Source organism: Brachyistius frenatus, unplaced genomic scaffold, assembly GCF_029030835.1.
Source record: "Brachyistius frenatus isolate BFR_SWC_R1_liver_20210118 unplaced genomic scaffold, ASM2903083v1 Contig_52, whole genome shotgun sequence".
Classification (NCBI taxonomy): domain Eukaryota; kingdom Metazoa; phylum Chordata; class Actinopteri; family Embiotocidae; genus Brachyistius; species Brachyistius frenatus.
Window position 1 is genome coordinate 1,364,492 of NW_027210651.1, and position 22,298 is coordinate 1,386,789.

The following is a 22,298-nucleotide window of genomic DNA, read 5'->3' on the forward strand; positions in this document are numbered from 1 at the left end:
GACTGACGTCACTTTTTTTTTTTTTTAATTTTTTTTTTACTATTACACTACGTCATTTCAGGGCTGTGATCTGATTGGCTCTTGCATCTGTCAGACAACGAGTGTTTGTCCCAATTTTGTAACCAATGGCAACAAGACTAACTGGCAGAAAGTGAAGAGGAATTGAAGCTACTTTATCTAAAACTAACGGTAAAAAAATATATATATATTAGTTTATAAACTACAGAGCCCTTAAGGAGCTCTGTAATAAACTGTTATTGTTGACTTCAAATAGCTGCAACCTCGAATTTAAACAGAAACACACCTCATCCCTGCAGTTAAAGTGTGTTTTTCATTTACGTTAGCCCCAATATTTAGCTGTTTAATTTGAGAAACAAAACAAACCAATCGAGTACAAATAGGACGTCTTGTAATGTCTTTATAACAATTTATACGTTCTGATATCGAACAAAAGTTTGAATTCAGCTGCGGGCTTATTATACAACCCGGTTGACATTATCAGTGGAAATGAACGAGGTCGGTTTCATTACAAGTAAACGTCAACCTTTACTTTCATTTTTTTTTTTGCTTCACACCTCTGCCTTCTGACATTTTAGAAGAAAATAATTACAGATCTGTTTCTTTTCACGGATTTATTTAATAAATAAATAATAATTTCATTTAATCTGAAATATAGTTTATTGTCGCGTGTCGGACTCGTTAACGTATTTTCTTTTCCCAGAATGCTCAGCGTTAACGCGTCACCGTTCGTATTCGGCACCATGAGTGACATGGGTTGGGCGTTATTATTGTAATTCCCTATGGATTGTGGGTAATTCGTGAAACGCATGTTACGTATTCTCTGGTAAATAAAACAGCCAGTCCTGTTGTTATTGCGGTGATTTGGACATCGTTACCCGTTTATTAGTTAAAACAAACATATGTTAATAATTAAAAATCATCCAATTTAAAAAAGTATTATAAATGAACTCCATCTTGACTAACTACAACGTTAAACCCACTCACACATTAATATATATCAGACATAATATTCAAATAAGGTGTTACATTTCTTATTTATAGCACAATTTTCTGGCATTCAAAAATACGAGTTTTACTTGAAATGGACTCATTTCTGGATCTGAATTCATCCACTGCGCTATCAGTAGTTACACAGCTTAGCGAGTGCGCGTCTGTAAAAATGAATATCAATGTTAATTTGCAGATACAGTGAATTTTGATAGACCTCCTTACACTGCCTCTGCACACAAAAAAACAACAAAAAAAAGACAGTACAATTCTCTTATCCTCCAAAAGATGTCGCCACATGCATTGGTAACTGCCATTTCAGGCGCCGTGTAATAGTGTTTGAGTTTTAGCCCCATTGACAGATGGTCAATAACGTGTAAATGTTGAGACAAAATGTGCAATTTGGTGCTTTGCTTGATAAAATGTAAAGCTTTCTCTCTGTCCTGTGAAGCTATCCAAAGAGCAAGGATGGCACCCAAGAAAAAAAAAGATTCAAGAAGCAGATCCAGAAGTAAGGGGAAAGGCAAGGGTGAGTGTTTGAATACTAATAAAGTCTTAATTTGTCTAAATTCATTTATGTTTATTCTGGGAATATCTCTAATGGAGAGACATGTAAATGAAAATGTTACTTCCCATTCAGGCAAGAAAACTCAGTCCCCTGCGCCTCAGGGAAAGCATGGTAAGAGGAAATGAAATATTTACTTTTTCTAAGAGAGAAAATAAAACAACATTTCATTACTTTATTGGTTATCTGAAGTTTGGTTCATTCATATTTAATTCAACTTTGAAAAGTCATATTTTATCAGTCAGATTTACTGAAATTTGAAAACTGGTTCATAAACAGATATTGAATGTTTAATAAAGTTATTTTAAATATCTGACATGATCTTAACAAGAGTTGTTTGTTATCCTAAAAGCTTTTGAAAAATGTTAAAACTTGTGCATTTTAGGCCTTAAATCTAGTTAGTTAAAGTCAATAAAAAAATACTTTTCCCTTCCGTAGGATTTCATTACCTTCATTTATTAGATAGTTGTTAAGACAATATGTCCAGGATTAATTCGGGTTTCCCTTGAGGAAATTCAGCACACTTAAACAAAGAGAACGAACTTACTTTGAAGTAGTGATGTGACAAGCATAACTGAAAGTTATCATCAGAGGGGTCAGAAAACCTACGTGCATTCTTCAGATGTGATTTTGAGTGTAGTGTTGCACAGCCTTTGGAAATGCTCTATTGTGGCTGCCCATTGCCCAAGGTCTGGTTTATGTTCAACACACCAACCCAGAAAACATGCTTTTGGTCAAATGCAGTTCACCAGCAGCGTATTTTTGTTCGAAACTAATGTGCCATATAGGTCATATTATGTCTCGTGGGAGTTATAAGTAATGGTTTTAAGATTCAGATTTGCTGTGTTTGGTACATTTATACATTATTTCATGCATTTCCAGTTTATACCCTCAGCAGTGTAAGTCTGGGCGTGAAAACGTGCTAAATAGATTTGATTTCGCGTATTTCTGAATGAATAGATTCCCAACTTTGGTCTTAAACTTAATCCGAAATCACGTTTGACCACAAAAACTTTGTAGAAAGTGACTTTATGTCCCCGAGACCAAAAATAGTCCTCATCCTGCGACAATAACAATGTTGGGGCGTACTTACACAATCATAAATGGAAGTTTTCTTCACTTGTGAACAGGCAGTTTAAGGATATTTGCAATAGGACGATACAGGCAGATTATTCAGGCTTTAATTCTTCTAGATTCAACAGACATAAAAACAAACAAAATTCTGATGTACTGTGAACGGTATAAATATCTTACTGTATGCTGTTGAAATATGCCCGTCTTGGGTGAATTATGCAACAGGAAAGAGGCCCGACACACTTAAAATATCTTCTTGGCGCAGCCTACGAATGCAGTTTAATTGCATTCTTGAGGGATATGGAACATTTCACATCACACTCTCTTTGTCTCCCAAGCAAATATTTCCCATGAATTACAAATGCCATAGTTGACACATAACTGTTTGAAATGAAGGGTGTGAGTTTCCACTACAATGATTTGGCGTGAGGCCTAAGTGGTGTGAGTGGAAAAGGTTGACACACCCAGCTGGGAAGTGGTTACTTAAGCTGTACTTGAGCATTCCCAGTGTCCCCTCAGCAACCTTGTGGAACGACTTTGAAGCGAGAGACCGCAAAGCAGGATGAAAACTATCATTATGCTGAGCCCTGTTTACTGTAGTGTGCCCTGGACGGAGCCTGGCCGTAGATATGGTGGAATCTAGATTGTTTGAAACTTGAACATTGAAAAGTGTGTTGTGGTGATAGTGTACTACTGGGGTTTTATATAGTAGTAGCGGTCCTGGTTAGATGTCTGGAACTGCAGTTTCTGTCTCGAATTGATGCATCATTGATCTTTCTCTCACACGCAATAGCAGGAAAGAGCAACAGTATCCCCTTAGGAAGCGCAAGGACTTTGCGTGTTGGCTATTCACACGGATTGCATTTCGTCCTGTGATATTGTCGGGTGGTCCGCCCTGCAGGGAGGAGCAGGTGAAGGATCAGAGGCAGCTGTTTGATCAGTAGGAGCAAGAATCTATCGCAGTCTCCAGGTTAGGTGACTGGGTTTGAACTCTTGACTGCGAAATCCCTCTATCTTTAGTCATCATGCTTGTCTCTGTTGTCAGCGCAGTTGAACTCATAATCTACAACCATTTCTTGTACACAGTCTCTAATGATCCCTGTAATATAGTGTGTAACTCTTTCTGTGCCTGATCTTCAAACCAGCTATTTGCAGTGTGTTGGTGTTGTGTGGTTTCAGCTTCGTGGCTTTTCTCCAGTTACATAAAACAGTGTGTCATTGCATTGTGTACAGGCTTCGTGTCTTGTAGAGGATCTTGGGGAAAATGCGGATTTTAAATGCAGGATAAAAAATGATCATTGTAAATGTGATTTGAGGAAATCTCCGATTTTATGGCCAAAAAAGTTGATACACGCTGCGTTTCTTGGCATGTTCACCAGAGTTTGCTTATTTGGTTGCTAACATTGTTCTGATATGGAGGTTGTTGCTGTTAGAATTAGAGTCCGTCTCCTTGCGGCATCAACACTGGTTTGCCCACATTGCTCCAACATATGTAATTATTCTCCTGTTGCTGTATTTGGGTTTCAACATTTTAAAACCATCATCATCCCTACGAGCGAAACAGTATTTGGTACCTTTTCCAACTAATGATGCATTTATTGACTGCTCTGTCCAATCACAAATTAAATCCAAAAGCAGTCTGCGATTTCTATTCCAAAATTGTGGGGTTTAAATCTAGCTCATTATGACAAAAGGACTTTCCGTGTCCATCATCTTTCTTCTCCAAACTGATCGCGAACCCTCTCATCAAGGTCACCCTGACGACATCTTCCCCCTGGTTCTGACATCGGCCACCCAGCAGCTCTTCGGTTGCTGCGCCGATGAGGATGTGACACGGGAGAACCCTTATAAGCTGCTGCAAAAAGACGACATCATACAGGACATTAAGACAAGAGCCGCGGTATCCGATTTCAGCCCTGTGAAACAGATTGTGCTGGTAAGGCTGATCCATTGTGGTACAGATTACTCAGACAATACCCTCAAGACATTGTGATGATGCACAGACCCAAGGTAAGGGCTGTGGGAACAGACAGAACAACCAGTTTAACCTAATTTTGTCTGATTTAGATTAAATACATTGTAACCGCCACTTTTACTTTGTGCATTCATGCCCCTTCCATCACAGCACATTACTCTAATGAGACCAGAGGGAACCATCAGGGACCCATATACAGACTCATCAGTTTTAATCTCTCAGTAATGCCAGCTTTCCTTACGGAGACGAGGCCCGGCCTCGGCTTTAGTGATGTTTCTGTGTGTCTAATCCCGGTACGGTATTCCTCATGTCAGAAATACACATCTCACTATGACATCCACTTCCTCAACCAAATTATTGCTGTGAAAAGTTTCTGTGTGGTAGCCGGAATCAACTCAGATATGCTACATTTATTTTGTCATCAAAATGTATGTTCTCTCTGACAGGACTACCCGGAGGAAGAGATGCTGCTGGTTTTTGACAGGGACTTCACTTATGACCAAAGCTTCTACCTGGTTTTGACACCAGAAGCAAAAGACAGACTAACCAACGTAAGCAGACGTGTGATAACACGGCTGAGCTTTTGTTTTTCCACGAGTTTTGTTGATAGAAAGACCCTCTCCAGTACAGTTAATTGCATGTCTACAAGAGTGTCATTAGGACTTTTTTCTTAGATGCACGTTTGTTATTTAGCATGAACAGATTGGTGCCAGTGTGAGGCCAACCCTTTTTTTTTTTTTTTTTTAACCTGGTAAACCATTTCGCTGGGAGAAAATGTTTATTATTTCTTTTCTTTATTTTAGAGGCAGTTATGCTAATTTCTGCACTGATTGTTAAACAGTGACAGCTGTTAGCAGAGGTTGTATATCAGCATAGCAACTTTGTTTCCTAGCTAGAATATCTTTCAAATAAAATAAAAAGACTTCAAAGTCTACTTCACTATGTTGTTTAAGTACAAACGTTTTGTGACAAAGTGTGAATCCATGAACAGATATCTGATTTAACTATAATTCAAAATCTTACTATGGTGTTTCATGTTTTTTACATTCTTGTAATTCTGTCTGTGTTCTGCAGCCCCCAGAGCCTGAAACACCAGAAGTGTTTGAAGAGGAAGTCATTAAAACCCCAGAACCAAGAAAATGGATATGTCTTGGCAGTGATTGGGAAATAGATGAAGAATCTGTCAAGGAGACCAGAGAAAAGGCGCTGCAGCATACTAAAAACACATTAACTACGTGCAGTGTATGCAATCAGATTCTTTTCTCATCCGTTTTTGTGTTTCCGTTGTCTCTTTGTCGTCATCAGATATGCCGCAAAGTTAGATTGCGGAGGAAGCCCGGGGGACCGTGCTTTTTCTCTGACCTGAATGCTGGAGATACTGATGATAGCCACGTGCAGTGTCCTTCCTACGAAGACAACAGATTCAGCATCAAGCTGATGCAGAGGGACTGCGGGACACAGGCTGTTCCCAAACTGCAGAGCAGCAGCACACAGACGCAATGGTGCGCCAGCAAATCCTTACACTTATAATAAATGTGTTCCACAGGGGAGAAGGAGGGGGGGAGGGGAGAGAGGGGGGCAAGTCTGGTGAAAGGAGTTTCTTACCCACATACCTTATACTCTGGTGGCACAGATGATATAGTCACAGTATATATTATACACACATTCATTGAATACGTACGAGTTTTTTTAATAGTAACTCTATTCCCACAGATGTTTTGTGTTGAGAACCTTGTGTCCATTCTGCAGGAAGTTTCAGAAGAATGCCTCTACCCAGTACGAACCGAGAGAGCTCAGCGAGGAGGAAAAAGAAAGCATCCTCCAGTCTGAGAGTCTGAACGATTTTCTCAAATTAGTGACCCCCAGGTAAAATGAATTAGTATAGATATGCGATGTGTTTCTTTCATCCTTCCTAAGTTAGTCAGTATTGTAAAGGTTGACAGAAAGTCAACCCCAATCTTACACATTACTGTATATGTATTATTAACTCTATGGGAACATTTAAATATTCAGAGGAAATATCACTCACCTCCCCAGTCTGCTATGGTTTTAGTTGCCTTCACTGCCCGAGTTTTTGGGTTTAAGACAAAAGCTTTGTGATATTGACAACAATCTCACACCAACACCTTTTCTTTGTGGTCCGTTGTGTCCAACTAAGAGATAAGAAAAGAGAACATTATAAGCATTTGCCCAAACTGTAGCTGTGGCTACAAAGAGACACAACTGAGGACATTTAAAAAAAAATAATAATAATTTTTTTTTTAAAAACAGCTTTGCTTCTTTCAAGTTTCACCAAAGTGTTTGTTGTTTTGCAGGGTCCTGCTGGCCCTTCAACAGGAAGAGATTCAGAATGTGTTCATTAATGACTGCAATGCTCTGGAGGCAGGAGCTACGGCCCGTGACTGGGATGTTTCTGAAGAGTTGTTGCTTCACCTGACTTTCACAGACCTGAATTACACCAGGGGCAAGAACATCAGCTGCATTAACTGGCACCCTACCATCCACGGTAAAGTGCAAAGACTTAGGGAACAGATTTGTCTCCCAGATTTGAACTGTAGAACCCTACGTTAATACTTTAAAATCAGAATCCTCAATTTTCTTTCAGTTCTCGGTGTAAAAATCTGGTTGATATTGATACCCTGCAGAGACGAGGCTGGGGCTCGCGGAGGGTGCCGTGATCTGCAACAGCAAATTGTGTTTAATAGCATTTGGTTTGTAAATGTGGCCAAAGATCATGTTGAGAGACAGCGGTGGAAATAAACGTACCTAAAATAAATGACCTGACGCTTATCAGCATTTCAAGTGAATCAAAATCGACTGGATTATTATTATTTTTTCAGACGTAACGGTTTATAATGTTGCTGTCTCCATCGAGAGCCGGAATAATGAGACCAGCGTCAAAACATGTGATCGCTGCAAATATGCTATTATATTACTTCAGAAATGCAAAATAGGCATCAAAGCTGATCCAACAATTTCTCCAAAAACACTTTGTAAGCATATCCTGCATCTGTTTTTGTGCTGCTGTGTAGTGTTGTGATGTGTCGTTTGTTGTGGCAGGTGTGATGGCTTTGGCTTTGACGGAGAAAAATAGGGGGCATGACGCTTCGCCTATCACCAGACCCGCTTCCATTGTCTTCTACAGCTTCTCCAACCCCTCCCATCCCCAGGTACGATAAGTAGATGAGAGCATTGAATGAAATTGGAGAGATACTGGACCAAAAAAAACAACAACATACTTCTCTCTTTCATTTAGAGCTTGCAAATAAATTCTCCCCATTTTCACCTTGTATCAGTCACAGACACACTTTGTGATTATTTGCTTTAGGAACATTTGAGAGGCTCCATTGATTTGACCCGGACCCTCAATCAATAAAACTGAGCTGATAAATCACTCGAAAGTAATACGAGTTGTCCACGATGTACAGCTTCACTGGTGCATGTGTCATGCTTTGGTTTCACCGTTTTCCGGAGCAGTAGCTAAAGTAGAAAAGGTTACTGTGTAGAGATTTGAAATAAATCTATTTTATATTGTAGGGAGTAAATTGCTGTAATCCATTCCTGCATCTTATTATAAACTAGAGCAAATATAAACATGAGGCTGACAATGTACCGCTGTGTAACATCACCCTGCCCCTGGTGGGTCTTCCCCCCCCCCTTATGTCTGATGAATTGGAGTCCACTGGTTTTGTGGATTAAAAACTGAATCTTGTACAGAGAGACTAGAATAAATAAATACTCTGGGATGGCAAGCACCCAGTACGTAAATTTCTACTTTGAAATGTGATATTTATAGCCTGTGTATGTGGATTTTTCTGTGTTGTTTTTTTTACAGTTGCTCCTGGAGTGCCCAGAGGACATTTTTGCCTTCGAGTTCTGCCCCTCTAATCCAAATATTATTGTTGGCGGCTGCGTAAATGGCCAGGTGCTCATTTTTAACTCGACATCTCTAGTTTACTGCCTCTGCAGCTTTTTGTACCTCGACACTTTCTGAATAATCTGTTTCTTCTTCCTTTCCCCCTTTTCCATTTTAATATAAAATGGTGTTGTTTTTGGTTCTCATTCTGTTATCATGGTATTTTCAGTCCCCGATTGATCTCCAGTTACTGATTTTATGTCGCTGATGTTTCAGGTCGTGCTGTGGGACCTTTCTGCTCATGTCGTGTACTTACAGGTAACACAACCTCTTGACACATTCATAAGTGCCTATATCCTCTCTCTGCTGACACAATGTTGATACAATAATTCAATGCTGTTCTATATCTGTGTCTGCGAATTACATGTGGTATGCACGGGTCCTCGGCCTATCAAAGAATGCAGTATATTTGCTGTGAAGACACGCTGTACTCCTCAGTGGTGCTGTATGACAGAGTGAGATGATGATAGGTTGACTCATGAATTCTCTCCTCATCCTCACTCTTTCATTAGATGAGAATGTGGCCAGCCGCGACTGGTTCCATAAATGCACTAATGCCAGGAGTAAATCTCTAAACAGGTTTATATTATAAAAAACAAAAACAAACAGCTAATTAGACTTTATACAAACTCCCCAGTCAGACTGACGTGATGTCATTGTATTAAAAAAAAAGAATTCTGAAGACTGAAAGGGGTTCTCTTTTGGCTTAACATCACAGTAGACTAATATTTTCAAGGCCTTTCTGACTCGTTTAAATGGTCTCATGTAATAAAGAAAAGGTGGGGGAGAGAGAGTCAATGATACATGACAAAAACATGGCTTCGGTTTAAACCCACAACATAGAAAGTACATTAAGTCTACCGTAGCTTGTTGAGACATCAGATATTAAACCAGTTCTGTGTCTCCAAGCCTGACCTGCGCTGAAATCTTCCACCCGACCACTGTATTTAAATAGACACATATGCCCCCATCATCGAGCCCACATTTGCTTTGTGTGTTTTATTGCCTCTACAGTGGAGCGGCTGCCTCCGTCTCGTTCCTCTCTACTTCCTCCTCTTTTGCTTCCCCTTCTCCCACCCTCCGAATCTCCCACTATTCTCTTTGTCCTTGTTTGCTCTTTACTTCCCAGAGTCAACAGCATCAGCTCGTATACGCCAGCTGTTACACAAGTCTTCATCTACCACCCTAGTTTGTGCCCGCATAGAAGATGACACTAAGGCAAATCAGATCAGTGTCCTCCCTGTTGTTTGCAGTGTAAACAAAGGCAGTTGTATCTGCTAAAAGGCTTTATTTGGATGTTGGGGTGCTGCGAAAGCTGTGGCAAACACCAGCAGCCGTTACTGGCCTATCAGATACACGGAGAATTCAAATCTTCTGCATATAATTGTGTTTTGTTTGCTCCATTGCAGATAATGAGCCCTGTAAATGTATGTGCACTCGGCCGGGCCACGCAGCACCGACCAGATGTTTAGAACTAGTGATCTAACTTTGATAAAATGCCTACATCTTATGTTATTAGTTTCTTTAGCTGCATCCAGTGCACCGTGATCGATGTCGCCATGGCTGCTCGTGTGTTGTTTGCTTTTCCGTGCACACATGGCAGCGGCACCCTCACGCAATGTCACTGAAAAACAACCTTTGGTAGACATTTTGTTCAGGTTTTAGGATTAAATGCATGTCTTTTTAGCCACCGACCATTTCAGGTTGGCCGTTCAGCTGTACACTGTCTTTGTATTCAGATTGAAATGTCAACGCTCACTGTACAGCACATGCCGTGTCTTTTGTGTCTGCGCTCCCACCAGGACCCGGAGGACAACAAAAAGAATAATACTACTGTCGTGCGCTACCGTGCAGTGTCTGCCTTTGAAACCAGCCACAAAGGCCCAGTTACTGATGTCCAGTGGCTGCCACAAACATTTGAGGTACACGGGGCTGAAGGTCAAAGGGGTTGGAGGGAATTAACAACTGCATGTCTGAAACCAAACAGGCGGGACGCTGATCATGTACAGACTGAGTTCTTATCTTTTTACATCAGGACTACATCAGAGCACTTTGGAAGATTACTGCTATTTCTTTTGGCTTCTAAATAAAAGGAGTTTTTTGTGTGATAGTGTTTTCAGCAAAACATTCTTTAACAGTTTATTTATCTCTAGCTTCCTTTATCATATCTAATGTAAACCCTGTGGCAGAGTTTAACAAACCAAAGCCAACAATAGCAGATTCTAATCATTTACCTGGTAATACATGTTAAACTCTTGAGAGTGAAGTCTGTAATTGGTACAATGATTTCTCTATCTGGTTTTGGAAAACTGACAGTTTTTTTTATGTGACTAAGGTTAATATATTCTTGAATAGAAAGCAGTGCTAAAAGTGTGTACAAGTGGTGAAGGTAGGGAAATGGACATGAAGGGGAGAATGCAACATACTGAGGCTATGATGATAGGAATTAGGATATTCAACAGAGGCACATTCGCAAAGAGTTTCGAGGTGGAATACAATGTCCGAGAGAGCAAAGGTTAAACTAATACAAAATTCTGGTTGCTCTTAACTAATGGGTGTGATCAGGAATTAACTCCACGACTCCACTGCAACAACAGATTGCCTGATTTATCATCAGCATCATGAAGTTACTGGTTTGTACTTTCTCTGACAGACTTTAGTCGTCTAACAGTGGCTCAGCTCAAAAACAAATCTTTGAATGTTCTGTAAATCACATTTAGAGATATATTGATCCGAAGAGGTATTCCCCGGAATGACACTGTGGTTTTTGTTCTGTTGGCAAGCACAAATAAATCAAACGATAAGTGTGTACAGAAAAGCTGGCCGCCATAGAAATATCCATTTAAAATAACAAAAAATAAAAACAATGGTCTATCACAGGTTCAATAAATCATTACACTCCACAGAACAATTCTGGTTTCCCGCTAGTGCCCAGCCCTCGTCTCTATATAGCCAGCTGTAATATATCATTACAACCACGTGCGCTCATCTGGATAAGTAAACTAAAGTAATCATTAAAGTGGCCCCAGAGGAAACATGAACCTCCCATATATCTTCAGGAGCCTTGCTCGCTCCTATCAGCTCTTTACAACCTGATGTGTTGATTTTGTAACTCTCTCCCTCTGATTAGGTGACCAGGACGGGCGTAGCGGTGGAGAACAAGGACAACCTTTCTGTTCAGGTTGTCACCTGCTCCCCTGACGGGTAGGCCGTAAACAGAAAACCTATAAAAAGCTTGTCAGCTCGTAGCAAATATAACCAAGTGATGTGTGACAGGGTTTGACTGTATGCTTGTTTCTTTATATGCCTGTTTCCAACCGTTTCCAAAATGATGGTTGGCAGCTACACGAACTGTCGAGTAAAGAGCATCCGTCGACCTCCTCTCTGGCTGTTCTGCCAGTCTTGTTTGTGTGAGTGTGTTTCAGCAGCTGATGGCTCAAGACCTGACACTGTTTTTAACCCACTTTACGACCTGCTCTGCGTACACCCATTGTAACTGCCGGAAGTAATGTCACATTATGTAAACAAGGCGCATCTGGTGGCCTAAATGTTAAAGCACATGGCACATAATTGCAGCATCTTTGGTTTGATTACTGGCCGAATGACCTGCACGTCGTCTCGTTCTCCTCTTTCTCTCTGTCTGCCGTTGCTTCCTGTCTCTATCCAGAGTACTAAAATGAGGCAAAATATATGACCTCTCATGAGGATACTAAAATTCTGGTAATTGTCTGTAGTTATTGATACCTTAATTAACAAATTTGAAGAAAGTCCCACGTCTCCAACAGAGTCTGTATTTGTCAATATTCCTGATGTACATGTTTAAATATAAATTCATGAGGATTCAAGTTTTTGATGTGATTTGTTTTTTATTCCACCCTGTTTTTCTGTGTCTCCCTCTCCTTCTAAAGCTCTGTGATATTCTGGGACGTGCGAATGCAAACACAGCTGAACCAGTCGCTGCCAGAGAGGAAGCCGGATGTGGATCAGAAGCTGATGACACGCTACAGCATCCCTGAAACTTTCAAACACCTGAACAGGACATGGAAACCGCTGTTCAAGGTACCGCAGTGTTATAGCGTGCAATACAGAGCTGATGATGTGTGTGGAGTCACGGCTTCTTTTGACAATAAAATGACAAGCTATTCACTCAGAGAACCGCAAACCAAATGGCATAATGTTTGTTGTTGTTTTTTCTGTAAGTGCAGATTGAACTTTGTACAAAAATTTCATAAACGTTGAATGTTGCCTTCCACTGACATCATAGATTTAAGTTTGACAATTAGCAAAATGGATCTATGTAGATTTATAGATACGCTTACACGCACATCTCTGGTTTTAATTTAATATACAATTATGAATGCGTTTTCTCTTGAGCTAAGAAGCGTTAATTCCACAACTAGTTTTACAAACAATAGATGTTTATTATTTGTTAATGTCAAAAAATGTTCTTCTCCTCTGTCATGTGTCAGATCACCCTGCCAATGATCAATACTAGTGGAAATTATGCTCCTCTGAAGTTCAGCTTTGAACATTACAAATGTGATGGCAACACAGGTGAGATTTGACCTTTGAGGGTTTTTTCTATTTCAGTCTGTCATACTTTCACTCTGTTTTCCTGCAATCAGTCACACAAATGAGCATTACCCATTTATAGCACCATGTACACTAAATACTTGGTGTTTTATTGTTTGATGCTGACCTCATGAAACTCACACATTCAGTCCAAACCATTGCCATAATGAGAGACAGTCCGTTGCCTTAATAAGATGCCTCTGTTCAGTCAATGTCAGAGTTTCACACATAAAAATCTGGACAAAGAATGTGATGAAGGGAAACTTAATGTGAAAGTTCAAAATGTAAAGCACAAAATCGTATTGAAATTGCAGAAGCTATTTGTTTTTCTTGCCTCTTGATGGCGTCTGAATTCGCGAGCTTTTTTCTTTTTTCTCTTGGAAAAATCACTGGCGAAGATTCCTTCACGAAGTTAAAGAGTTCAAATAGTGTCTGGATACAGTATCTTCACGTGTTAAAACAAACAGATGCAAGTGAGGAGACCAAATAACGAACTCCACAAACATAGCTGTATCCTGTGTGATAACTGTCTGAGTTGTGTGTGTAAAGCTTGTGCCTCTATTTTTGGGCGGTTTCGTGTTGTTGAATTGTGCTCTGCATGGCCGAGCGCAGTGATCGGCGGGGAAGGGTTCATTTGGCCCTCAGGTACTCTCTCTCTCTTTTTCTCTCTCTTGTCTGTCTCCCTCGTCTCTCCTCCGGTTTCATAGCACTTTATTAAGTGGGACTTCCAAAACAAGGCCCTCATAGTTGCAGAGCATCGGCCTTGCTGACTGTCAGCTCTTTGCAATATGCTGCTCGGGCTCCTCGAGGGCCAGAAGATGACCGTGTGTGTCCTGGCTGGTCAAGAAGAGGCCTGTCTTTGTCTGCCTCCCATAAACAAAGCTTTGGTGGCTGGCGGTTATAGAATTAATATGCTCACAAACTGAGGCAATAAATCTGCTGGGTTTTTTTTCAGCAGCCCTCAAGCGGTCTGTTATTAAGGCTCTGAGGAATCCCTGTGTGATTAATACTTTGGTGCTTCTTGTGTGTTTGACTCACATTGATTGAGGGTGCTCTTTGGTGTCTGCCTCTGATCTCTAAATTCACCATTTCACTGTGGAAAGGCTCCTCTTTGCTACAGTGCCACATGCTTTTCCACTCCTCGGTTTGGAGAGCAGCCCCTCGTGGGGATTAAGCAACAGTTGAGCAACGGAGCAATGTGCTAAAAGTGAAACAATGTCTGTAGCTGTGCTGTATCGTCTGTCTCATATCTTTACACACATCTTAACCGGGGGAAAGTGGATTTAGAAGAGGTGTGATTGGGTAATCTGATCTGACCTTCAAGAGCTGATCCAACAGAGCGAGACGTGACTGTGAGCAGATAGACCTGCACTGTCCCTGACAGACAGTTGGGCTTTTGTGATGGGGAAGGCTTCCGCCAGCCCGGCCGAGATCCCCCCACCCCCAACCCATCACCCCCCTTCTCCCTGTTTTCTCCACAACCCTCACTCACTCCCACGTCCACCTCATATCCCCTCTTTACCAACCCATTCACCCGAGCTGCACCCCTCCCCACATCCCTTCCTTGTCTCCTCCTGTCATCTTGTTCACGGTCAGATGACAGAGCAGACGGCACCGACGCCACTGTTCAGTTTCGGTTATTTCCTTAATTTAAATCAATAGTAGATATTTTTGAATTCTGTACACCGTGGCTTCGAGGACACTAGTGTCCGCCACTAGACCTTCTGTTGAACTGCATGTGAATTTTGTATTACGCCTGTTTTCTATAGTGTACTTTCAACATTTTCGTTCCTAATAAGGACCATGCTGCCTCTCTTGATGTTTGAAAAAGGCGCGTGAATCTTATGTTGCTCTCTTCACTCTTTCTCTCGCTGTTTCCGCTGACAGAAAATTCAGAGGCAGCAAATGAAAATGATCACGTAAAAGTCATCCCTGACTACAGCCAGCTCAGGGCACCCTCAGCCGGAGCAGTCAAGACACTGGAAAATGTCAACACCAAGCTCTTTATTGCAACAGAGGTAAACATTTCTACCAATAAAACCAACATCAAGCAATATTTTCCTTGAACACAACTCTCAATAAGCTCCATTATGACTCTGTGTGTCAGCGAATGGCTCTTTTTTTTTTTTAAACCTTGAATAGCATTTGAGTCATCATCCTCAGTTGGCATGTCAATCAGAATCATGAGCAAAAATAAAACAGCGAAATAGAAAATCACCTTTAAGTTCAGATACATCTTTTACATTTTATTCTATTCCATGAGAATAATTCTTACTCTGAAAAGGAAACACACATATTGGTCAAGCTACTGTATGCTCATTTAGCATTCTCTGTAACAGCAGTTCTCTTAATCAAAATAAGGAGAAATATACAATTTATGCCAATTTATTCTGTGTTTCTTTGTAACGTGTTCCATAACGTGATTATTTTTACTGCCAGGATGGGGAGATTGTTTACACTGACTGGAAGCAGGAGAAAGACGAGACCGGAAGGCTGCGCAGTGAGTAATCTGGCTCGCTATAATCAAAGTGTGTTTAAAGGACCATAAACAGAGTATACGTAAGGAACATAACTGGCAGTTTTTGGCCAAAAAAAAGGCGCTGAGAGAAACAGGTTTAATCATCAAACAATTACATCCTGGTTATTGAAATGATTCCATCACGGTAAATCAACGATGTACTCGCCTCATGAAGTACTCGCTTTATTTACAGGAACGTAGAGGGTAAATGGCTCTATGTAATGCATTGTGATTGCCCTATAAACAAGTTACTGTCAAATGAAAAGGGCATCTTCTCTTCCTGTCGCTCTTCTCTCCCAGGTCCCAAGCCCATCTTCTGTTTCAGTGGTTATCACCTGCGGGTGAACACGATGCAGCGATCGCCCTTCTTCAAGGATATTGTTTTGACTACGGGAGGCTGGACCTTTGCCATTTGGAAGGAGGGAGTCAAGGTAACAACATTCATCACCTCAGCCACCACTGTTCATTCAAAATAAGCGAATACCTCTGACTGGACCGAGATAAACTTGATCAAATCAAGACAATTCAAATTACGATGAAATTGATTTTGATAGAGTAACTACATTTAACGCACTAAAACAAAATTCATTTCCATATGAAGTTGACTTGGTTTGTCAGAATACAAATGATTGAATGTGAAAAACTTCAAATTCATCATGACCCAGACGGACCGAGCTGGCTGATCCGTTTGTTTTCTTGTGAATGGCGACATTTAGGGCGGCCCCATCCTCAGGTCGCCGATCTCTGAGCAGCACTACACTGTGGGATGCTGGTCCCCGTCCCGACCCGCTGTCTTCTTCATCGGGAAAGACGATGGCAGTATGGAGGTGTGGAACCTGCTGATAAACGCCAGCAAACCTGCACAGGTCCATGCACACATCACCAACGCCTGGATTGCCTGCATCAAACCCTGGACTTGCTCCTGTGAGTTTTTGGCCTCGTTGGTCCCATTAAGACGGCTCGACTTGTTCCAACTTCTGTGGTTTCACGTCTCACATCTAAATCACACATTTATTATATGTTTACCTAATTGATATGAAATAGAGACCGTGGTCTAGTTCAGGCAGGAAACTTATAACTTATAAAAGGTTTCTGTATCAGAATGTAGACTGTAGGGAGATGTCACACAGCTATAAACAAAAAATGTGCACCGTCAGACGAGTTGAAAACACTTACTGCAGTGAGCTACAGCAGTTAGCATCATCTCGCTCTTTAAATTGATCATATCATGACAAATTATTGTTACATACCGCTGGGACATAAAGAAAAATGTGATGTATTAATGAATATTTCCAGACCATATTTCCCCTTTGGGTTTTTACTGTCATACTTGGGCAAGTATGATCATGAGCTAGGAAAAAAAAAATTCAACAACAGTGACTGACAAAGTGGAAGAATCTTTTATTTTCACCAACGCATTTCAGCGCAGGGACTTCATCAGGCTGATTTACCAAATTATCATGAACAGCAATTGAGCTGCCATCTGTGTGTTATTAATAAGAGCTTTTAAAATGTCTTAAAATTGGTGTAACCTGCAGACACCCTGCTGCTCATCAGAAAACTGCTGTATCTGCTGTAAATACTTTCTGCTGCTTCTGCAAAGTCTGTTTCACCCACTTTTTCACAGCCTCAGTAATAAGCTCCTCGCTATAAGATTTTGAGATGTGAGACGCGAAGCTCATTTACTCCATTTTAATTTATATTTTAGTACAAACAACCCAGCAGCACTTCCTGGCTGTGGCTGACCACCTCGGCGTTCTCAGTGTTTTCAAAATACCAAGGACTTACCACATTCCCGCCAAGAAAGAGGTAAGACAGTCCAACCAGCCCGTGTTCTCACTTTAAAGGAGACTATGAGCTTTTTTTTTTTATTTATTTTTTTATTGCGTTAACAGTCATGACTGTATTTAAGTGCTGTGGACGCGTCACATTAGAACCGCTAACCACCGTGTTTCTCTTGCGTTCCGTGTGCAGATGTTGTCCGTGACGCGCTACTTTGACCTGAGGACGGAGATGCTGAAGGATTTATTGGAGAGGGAGGAACGGTGGGCGGTGGAGAAAAAGGAGGCAGAAGAGCTGAAGAAGAAAGTGGTGAGCTGTGGATTTGAATTCTGGACAGAGTTTACAATAGAGCTCAGGTGCCGGTAAGTGTGAAACGATGTGAACGTGAGATGGTTGAACAGTGTCTGATGATCCCGTCCTTCCAACGTCAGAGTTGGGAAAGGGAGAGGGAGCTGTGTCCAAAACATATTTATAACTTTCAGAGATCGCAGGAGAAAGAGTGGGAGGCGGAGACGGGGAGCAAAACCAGAGAAGACGGGTTTCAGTTTGTCTCTCAAGCCTGTTCTTTCAGTTTTTACTCCACTTCTTCCAGAACTTTCCGTGTGCTCGATCGAGGCAACGCCGTGAACAACTGTCTGAAAGGGGTTTGCTGCTTTCGCTGAATCTGAACACGTCTCTCTGACATTACGTTTTATGTAGCTGATCAGAAGATATGGTTCATAAGGGCCACAGAAGCGAGCTTGTTTAAAGAGGACTGTTGGTTTGAACCATCGTGCGGACTGGAGTCATCTACACAGACGAAGCACGAATGTACAATGAGACAGGCAAATGTTGTTTTTTTTTTTTTTTTTTTTATTGACCCACTTAAAATGTGTTCCAGTTAGAAGTTGACACTGGAAGAGCTGCAGCGGGCCGTCCCCCTCTCACTATCTCCTGCCTATCCTCTGTCAGTGTCTCTCCCATTCTCTTGTCCCTCATGTTTAATTCATTCAGATCGTCATTCGATCCCGAGCGCTGCGGATAGTGTGGTTATTGACCCGGCAGTCTCTCTGCTAACTGTAGAAGCCAAATCTTTCAGCGACTGAATGTTTCCATCTCAGACTGGATGGCCGCTCCGCTGTGAATGCCGAGAACGTTCTGTGTGGCCACTGTGATCGGGTGTTTGTTGCTTGTCGACCAACTAAAATTCAAGTTTAAATACACGACAAGGACAAGACACCGATTTTAATAATCCCGTCTGTGGGAGGAAAGATGGAGCAATAGCTACACAGTGATTTAATGAAGATATTGTCGTTAATCTTACCAGAGGTATAATTCACAAAGAGATTGATTTGCTTAAACTGACTGTAACTTTATTATATACGATCAATAAAATGATAGACTGACAGTTTATTGTATGCAGGTTTTCTGCATTTGGAGATTGTGGAATGTTTCTTTTTTAGGACTAATAGAAGACACAGTCTACTTAAGAGTGTCTTTGTAATGGGCAATATTTGCATTCCTGAACGAAACAACAATCTATTCAAATTCAACATGGCTAAATCATATTGCTATGTTTGGTAATTAACAATTATCTTTTTTGTTTTATTATTCTACTTCTTCCCTGGTTTGGTCTGCAGGAGCCCGTGAAGCCCGTCATGACCCAGCAGGAAGAAGAAGATCAAGACTGGAAGGAGTACCAAGATTACCTGAAGCTGGAGGAAAGCATCCTGAAGGGCATGGGCCTGTGGCCACCTGCTGCCAACACAAAGGATACCTAATGTCTCACACACACACACACACACACACACACACACACACACACACACACACACACACACACACACACACACACACACACACACACACACACACACACACACACACACACACACACACACACACACACACACACACACACACACACACACAAACAGGGATCACATTTTATAGGAAAAAAGGACTTCTGTTTTCCTTTTTTTTTCTTAGTTGATTTTGATCCATTTCATTGCTTTAACTGTTCTTGTTCTTGTCAAACTTTATCTTTCAAATAGAAATCACTTTCACGGTTTGTGAAGGTTTGTTGCTCGGTTGCTGTTTTCACGATATTTGTCATTACTTGAATGTTAAGTCACGGTTTTGACTGAAATCTATACCCTACCTACATAGGGAATATAAGGAAATTGATTTTGCCATCAACATTGAGACCGTCCTTGGGTTGGGGCTTCAGGGTCACCAATGGATTACTTCCATGCTCTCATGTGAGATCTAATTACCGGGTAATGCCATCCATTACTGCCCTCTTCACCACCGCTCCCTGAGGACGCAGCTCAGAGTACCTCAAGGATCTGACCTTGGCAGGAAGTCGGGATGCGGCTCATTAATTTCATGATACTTATCTGATGTTGTTGAAAGAGCCCTCAGTATGTGAATTAATTTTGTCCGGTTCATCTTGTGTACTGCTAATAAACAAATGTTTCAAATGCTACGAAGAAGAGGATTTACACGTCCTTGGCTCGGGTCTCTAATGAAAAAGCCATTAGTCACCCATCGTAATCTAGAAATGATCTCTCTGAGTGTGTGTTCTCGATTCAGGCCACGCAGCGGCTTTCTGAAGCAGTTGGAGGTGCATGGATGTTGGACTGACTTCTGACGTTTTAGTAGGACAAGGTGAGGACAGTGAGTCAAATGTGTGACGTGAAGGGGCTCGCTCTCCGGGATGAATGAAGGCTTTGCCTCAAAACAGCAGAGAGGCAAACCAGCGAGGGAACATCGTGGAGCATTAAGCAGCTTAACATCCAGATATTTCCCTCAGGAGGAGGTGCAGACCAAAACACCAGCTGAGTGAATATCGGCCAGATGGCGAGAATCACGACGCCAAATCAATGACAGCGTCACTCTGAAGCAGCTGGAGTCGCATAACAACTTATTAAGGTAACTGTAACTTAATGATGTAAACAGTGGCCAGATGTTACCATTGGATTTGAAGCCACCTGCCTAATGGGCCTGATGGATTAATAAAGTGGTTCTAGTGTAAACCCCAGTTTTACTTGGGTTCTGGCCACGTTAAATCGGGAATCGTTTGCAGTTGTTCCATCCTACTGGATGTAGACTTTGGGGTAATTATAACCGCCCGACGTTATGCCACCGCTGCAACGACCTACAGCCTGCGTCCACCAAAGCGTTTTTTTTTTTTTTTCCTGACGACAGCATATATTTTAAATTGTTTTATTGAACACCAGCAGCTTGACAAGTTGCAGAGACTTTTTTTCTGCGCTGAACGAGAGTTGAAAAATGTTAACGCTGCGTTCGTCACTGTCACCAGCCGTCCAATCACAGTGAAGGAGGGGCGGGAAAAGACGCGGCGAACGACCGACACCGCTCGCTGATTGGTCCGCCCTTCGGAGTGGCCGTGCGAACGTCAATACGGGCCGAGTTAGCAGACGGTTATCGCGGCGAAGAAAGCTGAAGCTGTGAGCCGCAGTCGGCGCAGCCAGCCAAGTTCTAGCGGGAGGATTCCCGTCTTATCATTTTGCCGTTTGTTTTTTTGAGTCGGTAGCGTCGCGTGTCAAAGAACACGTAGTTATCCGCTGGCTATCTGGGAGACTGATTTGAGTTTGCAGGAAACCGCCCCTGAATGCGGAACCAGAGACGAGCAGCTCTCCAGCTGGCAAAGTGCGGTTTGCTCATCAGTTCCAGTTCAACTCTTTCACCACGTGTGAAAGGTTTTCCAAAACAAAACTTTTACTTGTGCCACATTGTTCACAGCATTTATGAGAGTGCTGTTTCCTCTGCAGTGTGTTGCAGGGAGAACCTCTCCAGCTTTCTGGACTCCATTAGTTTCGCTCCTTCAGCGGGATAAAATAAGAGACGCCTGGAGAGTGCTGGGTCCACCACAGGTCAAGAGCAGTGCAGCAAACCTATAGTCACAAACTGACAGCCGGTATCCTGCCAGAAAAGAGGCTGGAGGGACAGAGGAAGGGGGGGGGGCACTGAATAATGCGGGGGGGCAGCTGTCTATTGCCAAGTTTTCACACTGTGTCCGAGATGCCTCAAAAGGAAAGCGAGAGTGTCGAGATGGTTGAGAGGACAGATGAACAACAGAAAGCACGAATGGGTGAGAGGGGGAAGGAGAGAGTGAGAGGGAAGAAAGAGAGGATGGCAAGAGGCGGGAAACGGTCGATTCTCCCCTGCGGAAGCGAGCTGGGGCTCTCGACTTCACTCTGGCCATGACTCATTCACGTGGACGGTCCCGTCACGGAGCGGAGGAGGGTGAAGAATGGGCTGACGTGAGGGTGCACAGAGGACCGGCGTCCACATGGCCCTTAAGGCACCAACGAGGTCCCGGTGACAAAAAAAAAAAAAAAGGGGGCCCTCTGCTCTCCGGTCGTCTCCTCGAACCTCTTTTGGGAATTCTGTTTTGCAGTCGCCTCTCTCCCTCTCTCCCTCTCTCTGTCTCTCTGTCTCTCCTCTGCGGAGCCTCTCACTTTCTCCCACGCCAGCTCAGGAATGTTCTGCAAACCAACACGGCGGCGGGGAAGCGCCTTCGCACTCGCCGGTCAGTTGTTGTCGCGGTGGCCGAGGCGAAGGCCGCCGGTGCGATCAAGTACGACACAAACGCTCTGCGCGCGTGTGCGTGCGTACATGTTTGCAGGTTAAAAGCTCAGAACTCCTTCGAACGTTCGGGACGATGGGCGGCAGCGCGGCCGGACACCCGGTCACCCCCGCTGGCACGGAGGGTATTCGTCATGTCAGATTTGCCTCAGTTGACTTCTTCATCTAAGTCCAAGAGATTTCCCAAACATGAAAAAGAGATCTTTAACTAACGGGGTGTCTTTACAGAATGGGTTGCCTGCGGTCCAATTTTAAATTTAAAAAAAAAAATTTTTTATCACCGGTTCGGTTTTCA

The 22,298-nt window shown here is 42.3% G+C and overlaps 1 protein-coding gene across 1 annotated transcript; it reads left to right on the top strand.

Annotated features, from left to right (window-relative positions):
- Positions 1 to 131: 131 nt before the first annotated feature.
- On the top strand, positions 132 to 19,863 carry dnai3 (dynein axonemal intermediate chain 3). Its single transcript, XM_069704768.1, has 23 exons — positions 132 to 189; positions 1,460 to 1,537; positions 1,649 to 1,687; positions 4,399 to 4,583; positions 5,069 to 5,173; positions 5,697 to 5,825; positions 5,928 to 6,124; positions 6,372 to 6,488; positions 6,938 to 7,128; positions 7,683 to 7,792; positions 8,458 to 8,547; positions 8,755 to 8,796; positions 10,341 to 10,460; positions 11,669 to 11,742; positions 12,447 to 12,597; positions 13,008 to 13,092; positions 14,998 to 15,128; positions 15,550 to 15,610; positions 15,929 to 16,059; positions 16,345 to 16,552; positions 17,337 to 17,437; positions 17,603 to 17,719; positions 19,030 to 19,863. The coding sequence occupies exons 2-23, from the start codon at positions 1,477 to 1,479 to the stop codon at positions 19,168 to 19,170; spliced, it is 2,586 nt and encodes an 861-aa protein (XP_069560869.1). The 5' UTR covers positions 132 to 189; positions 1,460 to 1,476; the 3' UTR covers positions 19,171 to 19,863.
- The last annotated feature ends 2,435 nt before the right edge of the window (positions 19,864 to 22,298 follow it).